General features: G+C 52.0%; 1 protein-coding gene across 1 annotated transcript; it reads left to right on the top strand.

Moving 5' to 3' along the window:
* The first annotated feature begins 3,055 nt into the window (after positions 1-3,055).
* LOC103821604 (uncharacterized) lies at positions 3,056-17,304 on the top strand. Its single transcript, XM_050985524.1, has 16 exons — positions 3,056-3,635; positions 5,098-5,180; positions 5,706-5,862; positions 6,367-6,528; positions 6,615-6,740; positions 6,830-7,050; positions 7,625-7,662; positions 8,019-8,113; positions 12,604-13,413; positions 15,021-15,103; positions 15,377-15,533; positions 15,791-15,952; positions 16,045-16,170; positions 16,260-16,480; positions 16,804-16,853; positions 17,041-17,304. The coding sequence occupies exons 1-16, from the start codon at positions 3,141-3,143 to the stop codon at positions 17,136-17,138; spliced, it is 3,084 nt and encodes a 1,027-aa protein (XP_050841481.1). The 5' UTR covers positions 3,056-3,140; the 3' UTR covers positions 17,139-17,304.
* The last annotated feature ends 670 nt before the right edge of the window (positions 17,305-17,974 follow it).

Here is a 17,974-nt window from a genome sequence, read left to right as displayed (position 1 = left end):
CTCAGGAGTGCTCCTTTCCCAGATCTGCAACCCTCAGTGAGTTCCCTCTGAGCTGGGAATTGCTGTGGAAGGCACTCCGTAGAAGCTGGCCCACAGGGGAAATTCAATGACTCCTAATTAGCTGTTATTCATGACATTAAAAGCACAATTAGCTGTTATTGTTTGAGGTAAATGCAGCACACTGACCGTGGAGGTTTCACAGCAGCTCTCCCCACTCTGGGCACTGCGTGTGCAGCGTGGTCACCCCAGCAGGAAATGTCACCTCCCCTCCAATGCAAACCAAGGAGTCCAGTCCTTTCCTTCCTGCTGCAGCACACGAGGCACAGATAGCATCTCCAGAGTTCTTCTTGCTGGAACAGACTCTGATACCATCTCCTGAGCATTATGATGTTCTTTTTCTCTTTTATCTCAAGGGAATTTGTTGTGGGTGAGTGAGTCAGGAAAGCCTGGGAGATTGAATTCTTCTGGTAGCAGGAAATAGCTGAGGCAGAACTGCTCCTCTGTGTCCTGATGTCCCATCCACAGCCAGCACAGGGGAGCTCTGTGCTGAGGGTTCCTGATGTGGGCTGGTGTGGGATTGTTGTTCCAGGTGTAGGATTGTTGTTCAGGAGCTCAGTCAGCAAGAGCACTGGTCAGAAAAGACCAGGGAAAGGCTGAAATTGCAGGACAATTTCCAGATGATCTATGTGATATCTGCCACACCTGGTAAAAGAACTGAAACCTGGGCTGAGGTTGTGATAATATACAAGAAAAGCTGTAAAATAGCCAAGTGTCCCCTTCCTGTGGGCTGTGGAAGGGCTTTGCCTCGTGTCAGGGCAGTTGTCACCTTCAGGCTGACTTGGAACTTGGCCTAAAATGTGAGGGTGACCTGAGGGGGGTCAGACCTCACAGCACAGGTTTAACCCATGTGGGAGGCTCAGGGCCACCGAGGGAATTGCCTGGAGCAGGAAGGTGTTTGCTGGAGCAAACATGAGCAAAGTGAGCACATTTGGAAGAGCTGGGAGCAGGGGTGGCCCAGGATGGCTCTGGAGCACAGCTCTCACACGATGACTCTTGGGTAATGCTGTACCCCCCAGTACAGAGGGAAAGGGGCCAGGAACAGCTGATCTTGGCCCTGCCAGCTTGCACCAGGATGGTGCTGGAAGCTGAGCACTGTCCTCTGCTCACTCTGCTTTTTGCCAGTGCTGGGTTGTGCCCAGGTCCCCCTCCTTCCCCAGCTCTCTGAGGGATGGGGAACATGGGCATTCCAACCTCTCAGTTTTTGCAGCTTGTGGAGTCCAAATTCCAAATCTGAAGCCCATGGGTGTGAGGCAGTGCTGCCCAGAGAACAGAGCCTGAGTGAGAGGATCCAGGGTCTCTCTCTTGTTAAGCTGTGGCTTGGTGGCTGCCCAGAAAAAGTCACCCCACACCCCTGGAGCTGCTAAAGGGAGCGTGAGTGCTGTGAAGTCCTGAGATCTAACAGGAGGCAGATAAAGCCTTGTTGTTACTGTGTCCTTCGGGGAACATGAAAGAAAGGAGGCACCATGAATTATCGAGGGTGAGGCTCTGGGAACATCTGAGCACCTCCAAAAACAGTTAGTGCATTATAATGTGAAAACAGCCGGAGGGGGCTGGGAAGGAAGGAGATCACAACATGAGTGAGAGCACAAAAGGGTTCCTAATCCCTATAACTCCTTCACTACCTCACAGGCACCTCTGAGAAAAGCTAAAATAACTTCTTTTATTGAGAATGCCATGGCTGGAGCCAGGCAGGCCGGGCTGGGTGTGCGATTTTCCACGGCACACAACAAGAGCTGGCATCACATCAGCAAAGGGCTTTTTCCCCAAGAAAGAATAAAACAGAGCAGTCCCACATTTCCTGCTTCTATGCTGCTTTTTTCATGCCAATCCCTGTCCAGCTATGTTCCTGTAATCATTCTGCCCAGTCCTTCAGTAGCCTGGGGCAGGTGTGGCCAGCCCTGTCCCTCCTCTCTGTGCTGGCATGATCAAACCCTTGGTGTTTGCAGGGTTGGGGTGTGTTGAGCTTTGCCCATCAACCTCAACTTTTGATAGGGGTGATGCTGCTCCTGCTACCATTGGCATTGCTGTCTTCAGCTGCAAACCTGTAGGAAAAAGCCTAGGGCACAAAGAGTGATAAGGATTGATCATACTCTTCCTACTGATAAGGATTTATCCTACTCTTCCCATTGATAAGGATTGATCCTTCTCTTCCCATCAGGAATTGCAAGGAACCTGCCCTGGCTGTGGGTGTCTGGTAGAGTTTCAGTCCCTCTCCTCTGATTTAGAATGTTTAAGATTTAAACCCTGCCTCAGTGTTGAGAGAGCAGAAATTGTGGCACAGGATTTTTTAGCTTCTAAACATTTTTTAGAAGTAGCAGGCAGTTTCTGTGGGATTTGGGAAAGGTGGTGGAGCAAAGCAGGTACCACTGGGAAACATTACTCATCCACTCTTTAAACTGAAACCCCACCACTGTAGGGACTTTCCAGTCTCTGTAGGAAGATTCAGCCCAGGCTGGTACATAAGCAGAAATTAATGGAGTTTATTCTCTTTTGAGCTCGAAGATTTCTGCCAAATCCTGTATCAGTACACAAATCCTGCCAGGTCTGTGCTTGTCCTGCAGTAAAGGTCCTGACAGGAAAGTTTCCATCCAGCTTTGGCTTGGCCCATGTAAAGATTATGGATGCACAGAGCTCTTAAGCAGCAGCTTTCCTTGGCTTTAGACTCTTTATAAAACAAATAAACAGATTTGTGGATTTTTGCAATGATACCTGCAGGTGACATGGCGGATAACAAAGATTCACTTGTGTTACTTCATGAGGGAGCAGCGGGTGGAGCAGGAATGGACACAGGGACTGCCAAAACATAGCCCCGAGCAGGGACCTGGATCACGCCAGGTGCTGGGAATCAAAGAGGAAAAAGGTCCCATAGTGTTACCTGGTGGATGTGACAAAAGATGTGAAATCAAGAAGAGGAAAATGATGATTCTGGAATTTGGCTTTGGCTGTCAGGGGTGTCGAAAGGCGCCGGCAACGCCTCCTGGCCGGGCTATAAAGGGCCCCGAGGCAGGGGAGCGAGCACTCGCTGCTGCTGCTGCTGCTGCGCTGCCGAGCCGCCTCTCTGTGCCCCTCCAGCCTCCAGCATGAGCACCACTGTCAGGCAATACTCCTCGTCCACCTCGCTCAAGGGCTTCGGGAGCCTGGGGGGAGGCTCCAGCAGGCTCTCGTCCGTGCGTGTTGGGGGAGGAGGGTACCGGGCCCCCAGCGTGCACGGCGGCTCCGGCAGCTACTCCGTCTCTTCCCGCGTGGTCTCGGGGCTCGGCAGCGGCTTTGGGGGCAGCTACTGCAGCAGCGCAGGAGGGGCCCTGGGCGGGGGCTTTGGGGGCAGCTATGGGGCCGGCTTTGGGGCCGGCTTTGGAGGCTTTGGAGGCGGCGATGGCATCCTGCCGGCGGGGGAGAAGGAGACCATGCAGAACCTCAACGACCGCCTGGCCAACTACCTGGACAAGGTGCGAGCCCTGGAGGAGGCCAACACCGACCTGGAGGTGAAGATCAGGGAGTGGTACAAGAAGCAGGCACCTGGTCCTGACCGTGACTACAGCCCCTACTACAGGACTATCGAGGAGCTCAGGAACAAGGTAGGATGCTGGGATTAAAGTGACATCTTCATCAGAGTCACTTGTGAAGAAATGACCTTGTTCGTAACAGCTGGAGGGGAGAGGCTTATCAAGTAGCAGGTAATTATTGTGAAATGAAAAGCAGAGCTTTGGAATAACAGTCACTATCAACAGCAGATCACCAGGCTCCAGAATGGGCTTTCTGTTGACTGTTCTGGGGTAGGGAGATGGATGGGGCAGGAAAGGAGTCAGATAGATTCAGGTTACCTGATGATACTTGCTGCCACACTGTCACCCCCTGCCTTCCTTTTTACTACAGGACTGTGGAGGAACTCAGGAACAAGGTAGGATGCTGGGAATATCACAGTGGGATGTCATGTGTCAGAGAGGAAGCAGAGACAATGACTGTTACCTCTGTAATTAGTCAGCAGTAATTATGTCGTAAAAAGTGTCCCAGTGGCATGTGTGGAGTGCCAGGCTGGAAATTAGAGATGTCTCAATGGCAGCTTTTGGTTACATCCTCCTGAGTGGATTAAGTGGCAGCTTTCACTGGCAGGAACAGATCTAAGAGGATGTAAGACAAAAATGAAGAAAACAGACAAGTCTGCACTGATCATGTGAGTTCTTGGGAGTTTAAAATTAAGGCGCAGGGAAATTTGCAGCTGTGGGCAAACTGTGAAACACTGATGTCATATTTGGAAACATTCAGGCAAAGAATTTGCAAACTTGTTTCAGCTCCTCCTGTGGAGGAGATTTAGATGATAAAAAGATGGAACTGACCAATAACGAGTTTTTTGCTTCTTCTGGCAATTGCTGCCCCAGGGCTGAAATTGGTACAAAGTACCCAGCCCAGGCAGCCCAGGGGGATTCCTCTCTGCTTGATTTGAGTCCCAGCATACCATTTTGGAGTTTACCATTGTTCTCTGTTAGTTCCCATGTATGAATTGCCCCCAGGGATTCCAGAAGCTGTGGACAGCTGGAGCTGCAGGAGTGCTGGCAAAAAGTGCAGGGAGCTCATTTTCCCCCACCCTCTCCTCAACAGAGTTCTCCTCCCAGTGTGGGTTATTTGCTCCTGCTTTGGTAATATGAAAATCAGAATCTGTAGGCACCTGCTCACTGCCTTTTGCTCCATTTCTGCTGCCAACCAATTAAATCCATCTCAGAATAAGGTGTAACAAGCACAGACACCCCACTGGTCCCTCTGACCTTTCCACAAACAGCACATGCCCTGGAGGATAGGAACAAAGTCCACCACCAGATCTCACACATCTTATGTGGCCTCACTCTGCCTTTTGAAACACTTACTGATGGATTTTTGGAAAGGGAAGTCATGGAGTAGCCAGCAGTCAGTCTCAGCTGCATCTCACTTGTCCTGATTCCAGACTTCTGCTAAGGAAATGCCAAAATTCCCCAAACGTGTTGTTCCTGTCCCAACATCCAGCCAGGAGGAATTCCTGACACTCTTTTGTCTTTCACTGCCCAGGTGTTGGTGGCCACAGTGGACAATTCCAACCTCCTGCTGCAGATTGACAATGCCAGGCTGACAGCAGATGACTTCAGGACTAAGTAAGACACATTTTCTGGACAAAATGGAGCAAAGTACACAGGGAAGTTTCATGAAATGAGGAGAAAATCCCACCCAAACCTCAGAAAGGCAATGTGGAAGCAAAGCCTTCAAAAAGAGGGTGCAATTTCCAAGTGTAAGACTGATGGTTCTCTCAGTCTTACAGGCACACAGGGATTATGTTCATTCCTTCCCAACCGACTATTTTATTCCTGTTGCTGGTTTATCTCTGGTGCAGAGACCTTGCCCTGTGCCTCACTGTGCCCTTAATGTGTGAGGGCAACTCCACAGAGCCCAGGGCCAGTACCAAGGCCTGGTGCTGCCAGGAGCAGGGTGGTGTTGTAGACTCAGGTGGACACTTTTTTATCAGATTTCCCCCACTTTGCTCAGAACTTCCCCTAGGAAAATTATCAATGGGGCCATGTAGTACTGCCATGATGCCGACAGCAGTGTGGAGGCACAGACAGGGGCTGTGTGCCCAGCTGGCAGGGCTGGTGCAGCTTTGCTGAGTGTGTTTGTGTCCCCAGGTTTGAGTCGGAGCAGGCTCTGCGCATGAGCGTGGAGTCCGACATCAACGGCCTGCGTCGGGTCCTGGACGAGCTGACCCTGTCCAGAGCCGACCTGGAGATGCAGATTGAGAACCTGAAGGAGGAGCTGGCTTATCTGAAGAAGAATCATGAGGAGGTGAGCACAGAGTTGGGCTCTAAAAAGGCCACCCCAGGCACTGAAATTTGAGTTCTGGTCCAGCCTTTAAGGCCATGCTGAGTTCTAAACTGCTGGGCAGGAGGTCAGAAGTGCTGGTGAGGCAGCAGAGGGGATACACTCTGGACAGCAGGACATCCTCCCTGGAGCCCGTGGAAATCCCATTCACCACTGGCCACATCAGTAATACCCACTGTGGCTCTTAGAGGTTTATTAACAACCCTTGCAGCTTCTGGCTGGGAAGGTCTGTTCCCTGAGAAATGAACCAGCTACAGGCACTGCTTTATTCTCTGGAGAATTAACTCTAGTGGGGATTTCACAAGAATTTGAATTATTTGATTTGTGGTCATGGAGCAAACACCCCAATTTGCTCCCTTTTGATCAGCCCCCAAATGCTCGCTTTCCTGAAGAACCCTCTCTCAAGGGGAACATTTTGTATGCTGGTTCTTGGATTGCATGATGATGAGTTTCTCTTTTTTGTGTCAGGAAATGACTGCCCTGCGTGGGCAGGTGGGTGGGGAGATCAGCGTGGAGATGGACGCTGCTCCTGGCATCGACCTCACCAAGATCCTGGCGGAGATGCGGGAGCAGTACGAGAGCCTGGCGGAGAAGAACCGCAGGGACGCCGAGCAGTGGTTCTTCAGCAAGGTGAGGAGCTGGTGCTGAACACGGGGCGGGGGCTGGGGCTGGGGCTGCTGCCAGGGCTCTGAGGGCACGGCTTTGCCTCGCTGCAGACAGAAGAGCTGAACCGGGAGGTGGCCATCAACACGGAGCAGCTGCAGAGCGGCAAGACGGAGATCACGGAGCTGCGGCGCACGATCCAGAGCCTGGAGATCGACCTGCAGTCGCAGCTCAGCACGGTACCGGGGCCGGGCATGCAGGGAGGGGGATGCAGGGCTGTGCCCACCCTGGCCGCCCCCCTGAGCCCATCCCCGTGCCCGTCCCACAGAAAGCGGCGCTGGAGGGCACCCTGGCCGACACCGAGGCGCGCTACGGCACCCAGCTGGGCCAGCTGCAGATGCTGATCACGGGCGTGGAGGAGCAGCTGGCCGAGCTGCGCTGCGACATGGAGCGCCAGAACCACGAGTACAGGGTCCTGCTGGACGTCAAGTGCCGCCTGGAGCAGGAGATCGCCACGTACCGCCGGCTCCTGGAGGGAGAGGACGCCCAGTGCGTGAGGGCCTCCACTGGGAGGGCTGTCACTGGTGTATTTTCTGAAAAATTCCATCGCCAGGATTTCTTTTCTGAGGCTTCTCAGCTTCTCAGGAGAAGAAATCCTGGTGAAGGGATTTTTCAGAAAATATGACAGTGACGGAGGGCAGCTGGGCGGAGATGGGTCATAGTAAAGGAAATAAAAAATGAACGACCTGCATCCCCTGGAGGGTTCTCTCAGCCCATTACCTGGTCCATTGCACGCAACAGGGTCTCTCTTTTTAGTCCTACCAGTCCACAACAGCCCAGTGGCTGTAACAGCCCTGCAGCACCCCTGGATTCCACTTGCCATCCTTCCATGTCTGTGTGATCCCAGGCAGGTAGCAGGGGCTGCACTGGTGTCTGAATTCCTGTGTCACACACCCATCCTTAACAGTTTCTTCCTTCAGTTGGGACACTGGTGGTTTCCAGAAGCATTTGAATCATGTGTTGGTACATAATATAAAGGCAGGGTTTAAATAATGACCTCATCTTGGACATTACTCACTTTTTTCCTGTTTCTCACCTCCTTTTCCTTGTTCTCCTCCCATAGCATGTCTTCCCACTACGCCTCGCAGCCTGTGAAAGAAGGTAAGGACAGGTCTTGGCTGAAGCTCTGATCACACACAGCTCTCATACCCTCACCCACCTTCTTAGCACAGACTCCTTTTACTTTTCCACTAAAGTTACTATCTGATTATATTTCCAAATTTGAACTTATATACAAAATTTTATGATACAACAAATTTATTATATAACAAATATTAGGAAACCAAAACATGTGTCAGAAATTATCTGAACAGACTGAATCTGTACAATTTAGCAGTGGGAATGTGGTGCTAAATTGGGTTTCTGATGTGATGATTGTAGTAACAAATCTCTAAGATCTTTAAGGCACTTCCTCCTTGCTGCCCTGGCAGTAACAGTTCCTTCTTTCCCCACTGCAGGACCAGTGACCACCCGCCAGATCCGCACCATCTTCGAGGAGGTCCAGGATGGGAAGGTGATCTCCTCCCGGGAGCAGATCACCCAGGCTGCCCACTGAGGCACTGCCTGTTTCGCTGCAAACCTCGCCCAGCACAGCAAAGCAGATCCCAGCTGATGTGTTCTTGCCACATGGATCATCAAAAGCACCTTCTCCCACTATCACCCAACTCCTTACTCTCTCTCACCCTTCTCTCAGCTCCATGCCACACACAGAAATCAAATAAAGCTTCTCTTTGCAGTCCTGCAAACCAAGGTCTGGTTTTGATGCTCTTGGGCTGTCCCACCCCTGCAGCTGTGGGACAGAGCTGGAAGGACCAACATTGTCCATCCTTGGTACTCTGATGGTGGGGCCTGCACACCCACACCTCTGGAACTCCTGAGACCTGGCAGCTTCAGGGGAGAGGGTCTGGGGGAAGTCTGGAAAGGAGCTGATCCCACAGGTGCTGGGAGGTGAAGCCTGTGAGAATCCCTGTGCTCCACAGACTGGACAAAGTGCTGCTCCCCCGCTGCAATGCCCAGCAACAGCAGTGCTGCAGCTTTAACCCAGGGAGGCCAAGCAAGTGAACAAAGCCCAAGTGATGCAGACAGGACCCTGCAAATGCCACACCCCAGCTCTGCCCCAGCAGCTGCTCCCCATTCTGGATCCCAAACTTTGGGGTGAAATGGTCTGAAGCTGCAGGCAGAACAGGGATCCACCAGCTTCTGTCCCTCCAGACAGGCAAACTCAGCTCAGTTTGGTTCTTGCTCCAAGGGCTCCACTGAAGGGTGAGGAAAACAGTGATGGGAAGAGGAGGGTATGATCTGTGCAAGAAAAAGGATTAAAATTCTTCTGGGAGTTCTTGTGGCACTCCCCGGCTGCCAGTGGCTGCTTCTGACACAGCAGTTCCCACTGCAGTCAGCCGGGCCAGCGTTCCTGGAAAGCCAGTTCAGACACATTCTTGGCTGCATTCTGACACATTTATTACTTTGTAAATCCAACTTCTAACTCAATGAAATGAATCAGAGCAGAGCGACTAAATGAGAGTGAGAGCAGAGCTGGCCACACAGTCTTATAATGCTTCTCCAGAAATCTGCCTGGAATGTAGGAAGAGATAAGAGAGAATTCTTTATTTTTCCCCAAACATTGGAATGATGCCTGCAGTTCATCGTCTGCCCCACAGCCAGACTGTCAGGGCTCCATGGTTTTGAGGCCCCCAACCCCCTGCCCTGCAGCTCTGCCCAGTGCCTGGGCTGTGTCCCCCCTGTCTCAAGCTACATCAGGGAAGGTTTAGGTTGGATACTATGAAAAAGTTTTTCACCAAAAGAATAATAAATTACGGGAATTCTCTTCCCAGGGAGGTGGTAGAATCACCATCTCTGGATGTGTTTAAAAAAATACTGGACATAGCACTTGGTGCTATAGTGTAGTTGAGGTGTTAGGGCATAGGTTGGACTCGATGATCTTAGAGGTCTCTTCCAACCTCATGATTCTGGGATTCTGGGATTCTGGGATTCTGTCCCCTTGGAGCAGACCCCTGTGACCCTCATGGGGCATTGGCTGCCCTGAGCATCCCCAGCATCCAGTGGCCAGAGGAGACACAGTTTTGATTTGAAGTTTAATGCTGATATCAGTGAGCTCATCAGTGGGGTTGGGATAAAGGCTGCTGCTGTCCTTGTGGAGTGTCATGGACGATCCAAAGGTCAGCAGCAGCACAGTTCCCAACCCTCCCAATCCGAAGCACTTCCAGCCCCAGCACCTCCACAGTCCTGCCCCCTCCACTCCCACAGCCTTGAGGAGGGAGCCCAGAGCAGGCCAGGAACTCTCCCTGGGGGGATTCATGTCCCAGAGCTGGGTAAAGATCGGGTTGAATCACTCAAGATCAGATAGCTGAGAAGGGTCACAGCTTGCCACACCTCTTAGGGACCCTGTTGTCCCCACGGGTGGTGCAGGGAGCACCAACACATCTTGCAGCCCCTCTGAGTCCCCTGCCATGCCTGTGCCCCCCTGGCTGTTGCAACACCCAGTGCAGGGATGCTGAGCTGCCTCTCTGGAATTCACCCTTGCTTTATATTTTCCTCCTGTAAAAGTCTTGGCACACCTGTGTTCCTGTAGAAACAACAAATAACACTTTGCTAATGAAATCCCCTGCTTTAATTACTCCTGCACAGTGTGAGGGAGGTGTGGAAAACAGATGTCAATTTTCTCCTGCCTTGAGCATTAATAATTAGTTCTTACCTTAGGAAACCCCACAGTGGAGGGAGCTGCAGGGGTGGCTCATGCTGACAGGCAGCAGCAGCTTGAGGCAGGTCTCTGAAAGTGGGAATTTAGTCCAGAAAGATGGTTTGACTTCTCAGGCAATACTGAATTCCTCTAACAGAAAGGACCACTTTAGAAACAGACATTTATGTGTGGTTTCCAGCTCATTTTAAGGAACTTTTTCATGATAATTTGATTCCAGGGCAAACTTTATAAACATATAAAAAGAGAGTAAGTGGTTTTATCCAGGTAGTACCTGCATCTACTGATATGTAATTTTGGAGCCAGAACTTCACCTCCATTTTCCCCCATAGTAAGATCAATTGTATGTTTGAACACCATTGTGCTACCATGGAGTGGCTGTTATGCCATGGGACTGGAATTCTGATTTTGAATAACATTAAAAATGGGCTCACAGTGTGCACGTGCTCGAGAAGAGATGCAGGACCTGCTTTCATACTCAGCCTTTTGCTTCAAAGGGTGTGATAGAAACAACATGCAGTCCTTGTGGTTGTATTCAATGGGAGGTCATGGAAATAACGTTCTTGAGTGGTTAATGTAGTTTTAACTCTTAATTAATGCTCATGATTTTAATTGCTGCCCTGTGGCATTACCAGGGTATCACAGATATTCTGGGCAATGTGTGCTTTTATGACATAGCAGATCAATGGCAAACAAAAGATGAAAGAAAAGGCAATTCCCCATAGAGGAAGAACCGTGAATCACCTGTGTGACACACAGGTGACTGCGTGACAGTGTGACACTGTGCCACTCTGAGGGGCTTTGCTCAGGGCAAGGCTGAGCATTTGGACTCGCACAGGGGCTCTGTACCGGTTTTGTCTCTGCCATTCCCCTTTCCCCACATCACCGCTGCAATCAGAGAGGACAAACCACGGCATTGCCCGGGCAGAGGTGAGGAAGTGAAGATGGGGACGAAGCACATTCCTGGCAGCGCCTCGGCCCGGCCGCCCCCGCGCTGCTGCACCTTTTCCATCCGCACCTGGGCAGGACGAGCAGCGAGTGGGCGGCCCCTGGCGCTGTGCCCGGCGCTCACACGACAGGAACACGCTGACTCCGGGGGCCAGAGCCAGCACGGGGAGACTCCGATCCTCCAGCGACTCCCATCCTCCAGCTCTCCGAGCTGCACGGACTTGTCTCCATCCGCCAGTGAAGATAGGGAACCACTTCTCCATAGCAGCCAACTCCTGATATTCCAAGGACACATCCCACTCCTGTACTGTCTCCAGCTTTCTGCAGATGGAGGGGAGGGAGTTGTGCCCTTTGAGCTCCTCAGCAACGTACCTTTGTTCTTCCTTCCATCCCCTTTCTCCCCTCCTTTGGCAAATGATCTAAGGAAGAACTTGGCTGTTGGGAAGGGGCTGTTGGGGCCTGTCTGCAGAGACAGCCCAGCAATCCACCGTGTGCACACATGAGCAATCCCTTCCCCTCCACACCCTGCAGGATGAGCCAGGCACACTGGGATTGGTGGGTTCTGCCTGTGCTGTGGGTCAGCAGGGCCTGGCTACACCACTGAGCTCAGTTCTGGAGCCTTTTTGCTTGCCAGAGATGATCTCTGTCTCTCCTGAAGCTCTGTTTAGGTGGGAGCTGTAAACTCCAAACTCACAGTGAAGCTGCCCTGCCTGCTCACAACTGACAGAAAAACATCACAGCAAACACTGCTGGCATCAGCTGCTGAGCTGTGATCCTGTCACCTTTGTGCCCCTGCTCACAGGGCTTACTCACCACAAGCTTTTTCCTTATGTCCTTCATCTGCTTTCTGCTATCCCACATTTTTCCTGGAGATCTCATAGTTTCTAGCTAGCCACCATACCCTGTCCTTTTGGGATGGTTTGTTAGTGCTCCTTTACAAAGAGAACAAACCATCCTATCACCTTTCCACAGTCCCCCACTCTTGGGTGGTCTCTGAAGTAAAGACTCCAGTGAGCCCTGGAGCACAAATTCCCTTTTCATTGCTTTTTCACGACTGCTCATCCCTCTCCCTGTGGATAAAAGAGAGGACTTGTATTTCCAGGATTGGGAGCCAAGTTCCTTCCAGCACCATTGAACTCAGGGGGCTTTGGAGGTGCATTCAGGGTCTCACAACACGGCTGCTGTCCCTGCAGATGTGTGTGTGCAGCCCAAGCAGGGACAGGAAAATGTACTGGGACAAAAAGCCACAGTAAAGGAGATGCTGAGCTATTCCATCAAATGCTGCCTGCACCGCTCTGTTTCAAAGCTTACAGTGCAGAGGGAATTAAATCATAGCCCTGAGCAAGGAGCCTCCTCCTTTTAATCGCACCTGACAATTTACTTGGAAACGGAAGAAGCATAAAGATGCCCTTTGTAAGAGAAAAAGCTTCAAGTGGAATATGACAAGAAGCATAACTAGAACAAAGGCAAAAATGACGATTCTGGAAGTTGGCTCAGGTTTTATGAGTGATGAAAATCGTCGGGAATGCAACAAAAAAAAAAAAAAAAAAGAAGGAAAAAAAAAAGAAGAAAAAAAGTGTGGCAACGCCTCCTGGCCGGGCTATAAAGGGCCCCGAGGCAGGGGAGCGAGCACTCGCTGCTGCTGCTGCTGCTGCGCTGCCGAGCCGCCTCTCTGTGCCCCTCCAGCCTCCAGCATGAGCACCACTGTCAGGCAATACTCCTCGTCCACCTCGCTCAAGGGCTTCGGGAGCCTGGGGGGAGGCTCCAGCAGGCTCTCGTCCGTGCGTGTTGGGGGAGGAGGGTACCGGGCCCCCAGCGTGCACGGCGGCTCCGGCAGCTACTCCGTCTCTTCCCGCGTGGTCTCGGGGCTCGGCAGCGGCTTTGGGGGCAGCTACTGCAGCAGCGCAGGAGGGGCCCTGGGCGGGGGCTTTGGGGGCAGCTATGGGGCCGGCTTTGGGGCCGGCTTTGGAGGCTTTGGAGGCGGCGATGGCATCCTGCCGGCGGGGGAGAAGGAGACCATGCAGAACCTCAACGACCGCCTGGCCAACTACCTGGACAAGGTGCGAGCCCTGGAGGAGGCCAACACCGACCTGGAGGTGAAGATCAGGGAGTGGTACAAGAAGCAGGCACCTGGTCCTGACCGTGACTACAGCCCCTACTACAGGACTATCGAGGAGCTCAGGAACAAGGTAGGATGCCGGGATTAAAGTGACATCTTCATCAGAGTCACTTGTGAAGAGATGACCTTGTTCGTAACAGCTGGAGGGGAGAGGCTTATCAAGTAGCAGGTAATTATTGTGAAATGAAAAGCAGAGCTTTGGAATAACAGTCACTATCAACAGCAGATCACCAGGCTCCAGAATGGGCTTTCTGTTGACTGTGCTGGGGTAGGGAGAAGGATGGGGCAGGAAGGGAGTCAGATAGATTCAGGTTACCTGATGATACTTGCTGCCACACTGTCACCTCCTGCCTTCCTTTTTACTAACAACTTGTGCCCCATAGTTGCTCCCTGTTAGGCTCCTGATGGAGCTCTCAGCAGGCAGGGATTTGTTATCTCCTGGCCCTGTTCACTGCTGAGTGATATGCAGATGCAGATGAATAGTCATTCTCACCAATATCCTACATTTCAGAATCTTTTCCCCCTATCCTTTGAGGAGGGTAAAGAAAGAGGTTAAAATAGAAAGAAACTGTCCTATGGGATGGTTGTTCTTTGGGAGTTGCAGACACAGAGTCCAAGCCCTGGTTGGAACACACTGGGCTGTGGTAGGTGCTGAAACCAGGTGTGTGCCCTGCTGTAAAATGCAGCAGATGAAGTTGTAGCCAAGGTGATTTCTTTATTCTTAGCAGCTCCCTGGCTGATTTTAAACAAAAGTCCTTCGGCCAAAACACCAGGATCTGCCCATCCCTCCTGGCCTGCCATTGCTTGCCCCCCTCAGCCCTTATCACTCATCCTGAGTGAGCTCAGGCTCACTGAGGGAATGAGGTGTGGGCGGTTGGGCAATGTCATACCTGGTCTGTAAGAATAAATTCCTGGGAAAGGGGGCAGGGTCAGCCCCTGGGGGGAACTCACATTCCTAAAATTTCTTGGGCTTCACCCTGGGGGAAAGGGCTTGCCTTGATGCAGGAAGCTCCTCTGCACATTCCAGCATGTCAGTGTACTCTGATGAAGCACAGAAACATCTGGAGGCAGGAGCTGTCTCTGGATTTGAGTGATGAAATGCTGGGTCTCACAAAAACTTTCTGCTCCTGATCCAAGGGAAGGCAGATCCTTGCCTCCCTCTGCTCCCTCAGCTGGGAAATGACCACATCAATATTCCTGGATTATTCCTTGGATATCCCCTGAAGCAGGAGAATTTACAACTCTTCATTAGCTTGTGGCTACAGAAATTCCTGCTCACTAAATGGCCAATCATTTTCATAATGTCAGAGCAAATACTTGCACCTCAGGTGTAATTATGAAAGCCAAATGAGGTAGGCACAAGGCACTCCTTCCTTCCTCAACCCTTTTTTCCTTCTTAGCTGGGCTGCTCCCATTCCCAAAGCCTGGAGTGCTGCCAGGGCTCAGCATGGTGTGAGCATCTGGAGGTGCCACCTGGGCAGGGTGACATGCCCATGGCAGTGTTCCCAGGGGACCAAGCCTGTGCTGATGGGAGATGGAAACAAGCACCCATCTCCCTCTTTTCAGAGCCCCCATGGAAGTCCAGCCCCATGGCCCAGCGCTGCTGCAGTCCTTCTCTGGATGGGATCACTCAGTGTTTGAAATGACTTTTTAACTCTTTCACTTATCCCACATCAGATTCTTTCTGCAACTGTTGAAAATGCCAACATCGTCCTGCAAATCGACAATGCCAGGCTGGCAGCAGACGACTTCCGAACCAAGTGAGTCCAACACCTCCAAGAGCTTTTGTAAAAAAGGGGGGAAAGCCTGGCTGTTCAAGGTGCTTTTTACTTGCACCCAGGGTTGCTCTACTAGAGTGGGACATTTGGGAATAGTTCATCTCCTTTTGGGCACAGCACTGCTATTTCTTCACTGTGAGAGCTGCACACACACATTGAATTAAAGATTCTTGGCAAAAATACACTGAGGTGGGGAAGGAAAAGACAATAAAAACGCTTTGTCAGGTGGTGTATGCAGCTGTGTGTTGTCCCCAGGTTTGAGTCGGAGCAGGCTCTGCGCATGAGCGTGGAGGCCGACATCAACGGCCTGCGCCGGGTCCTGGATGAGCTGACCCTGTCCAGAGCCGACCTGGAGATGCAGATTGAGAACCTGAAGGAGGAGCTGGCTTATCTGAAGAAGAACCACGAGGAGGTGAGCACAGAGTTGGGCTCAGATTGGGACCTACAAACCTTCCTTGTGCACCAGGGAAGCAGTCAGGCCAAACACACGGGAGTCTCTGGAATTAGGGCTGTCAGGAGACACTTGAGCGGGAAAGGGCAGAGAAATAATCCCTTCAGGCAGGACCTCTAGGAAGTCTGTGGGGTTCCTGTGCTGGGTGCAAAAAAGAAATTTCTCACCATGGGAAGATGCCATATCACTCTGACATGTGCCATGTCTTTTTGTGTCAGGAAATGACTGCCCTGCGTGGGCAGGTGGGTGGGGAGATCAGCGTGGAGATGGACGCTGCTCCTGGCATCGACCTCACCAAGATCCTGGCGGAGATGCGGGAGCAGTACGAGAGCCTGGCGGAGAAGAACCGCAGGGACGCCGAGCAGTGGTTCTTCAGCAAGGTGAGGAGCTGGTGCTGAACACGGGGCTGGGGCTGGGGCTGGGGCTGGGGCTGCTGCCAGGGCTCTGAGGGCACGGCTTTGCCTCGCTGCAGACAGAAGAGCTGAACCGGGAGGTGGCCATCAACACGGAGCAGCTGCAGAGCGGCAAGACGGAGATCACGGAGCTGCGGCGCACGATCCAGAGCCTGGAGATCGACCTGCAGTCGCAGCTCAGCACGGTACCGGGGCCGGGCATTGAGGGAGGGGGATGCAGGGCTGTGCCCACCCTGGCCGCCCCCCTGAGCCCATCCCCGTGCCCGTCCCGCAGAAAGCGGCACTGGAGGGCACCCTGGCCGACACCGAGGCGCGCTACGGCACCCAGCTGGGCCAGCTGCAGATGCTGATCACGGGCGTGGAGGAGCAGCTGGCCGAGCTGCGCTGCGACATGGAGCGCCAGAACCACGAGTACAGGGTCCTGCTGGACGTCAAGTGCCGCCTGGAGCAGGAGATCGCCACGTACCGCCGGCTCCTGGAGGGAGAGGACGCCCAGTGCGTGAGGGGCTCTGCTGGGAGGGCGGCTGGGAGGAGATGGGTCATAGACACAAAGTGCCCAGGGTGTCAGGCCAGTCATAGCTTTCAGGGCTGGTTTCTCTGTTCACACCAGCTGTGGATGCCCAGTGCTCTGTCCCTGGTCTTTGGCTGCAGTGGGATGTTGCTGCAGTTCCTTTGTCCCACAGGAGAGGCCAAGTGGAGAAACACTTTTATCTCCATGAGCCTTCTCTGTTTTTCTTGTGCCTGAACACAGAGCCTGTGTAGCAGCAACAACCAATATTTGTTCCTAACATCTCTTTGGTTTTCTGCTTCTCTTGTAGCATCTCCTCCCAGTACTCCTCGGCCATGTCCTCACACTCTGGCAGAGATGGTAAGAACCCAGCTTTCTACTCAACCTGGTTCTTTCCCCTTCTTAGTCAAAGCAGGGCTGTTTAAAGCAGCATTTTCCACTCCCTTGTTGAATTTCCACCAGCTCTTGAAGAATGTGCACAGTCTAATAATGTTTTAAGAAATTTCTCTCCTCCCTGCTGTGAATAATTGCACCCTTTCCTTTGCAGTCATGACATCGTCCCGCCAGGTGCGCACGATCGTGGAGGAGGTGCAGGATGGGAAGGTGGTCTCCTCCCGGGAGCAGGTGGCACTCACCACTCGCTAGGACAGCCCCTGGCTCAGGAGAGCATCAGACTGAGCCAAGAAGTGCCTGAGGCCATGCGTGGCCTGGTTGTGTGCACCCTTCACCTGCTCTTCCTCATGTGTTGCCCTCATTCCATGCAGGTGTCTCTGGACACACTTAATAAAGCTTTTTCTTCTCGCTCGTGCAACTGTAAACTTGTCTGATCGCCGACACGTGATCCCTCAAAGCCTCTGGGTTCTGTGTTCATGCCAGGGAAAGTCCTAAGAAACCACAAGAAGCCAGTGAGAGGAGGGGAATGTAGGGACATGGCTTCCACCTAGAGGGACAGGGCCTCTGCCTGGGACAGCTGTTTTCTAATGAATTCAGTGCTTGTAAATACATGGGACTGGCTAAGACATAAACTGTGGAAGTGATACAAAATGATGTCAGTTATGGAACAATGAGGTTTGAGGTCAGTGTGCCAGGCTGATAATTATAACCAACAAAATAAAGCTCAATTCTCAAACTCTTAGGATCATAAAAAGTCACTTTCTCCTGTGAGCAGAACTTAGATGGCTTCAGCAAGACTGCTGCTGTCAGGTGTTCTCTCTGAGACATGAGCCCAGCATCCAGCTGGTTGGCAAACCTCATCCCTACAGGCCTGCTGTCTCTTTTGACTGTCTTTAAATCACACTGTCAGGCACAAAAACTTTTACAGGGCAATTCATGCTGCCCCAGGGCTGCACTTGAGGAACTAAAGTAACCATTGCTTAATCTGCACAGGGATGAGTAGCAATAATTTCTATCACTGTCGTGTGTAACAGATCACTGCTAAAACCCTTCCTGAAACTACCTGAGAGGTAGAAATGATGCCTGAG

Source organism: Serinus canaria, chromosome 27, assembly GCF_022539315.1.
Source record: "Serinus canaria isolate serCan28SL12 chromosome 27, serCan2020, whole genome shotgun sequence".
NCBI classification, from domain to species: domain Eukaryota; kingdom Metazoa; phylum Chordata; class Aves; order Passeriformes; family Fringillidae; genus Serinus; species Serinus canaria.
The sequence above is the reverse complement of the archived record's forward strand: the minus strand, read 5'-3'. Positions and strand labels throughout refer to the sequence as shown.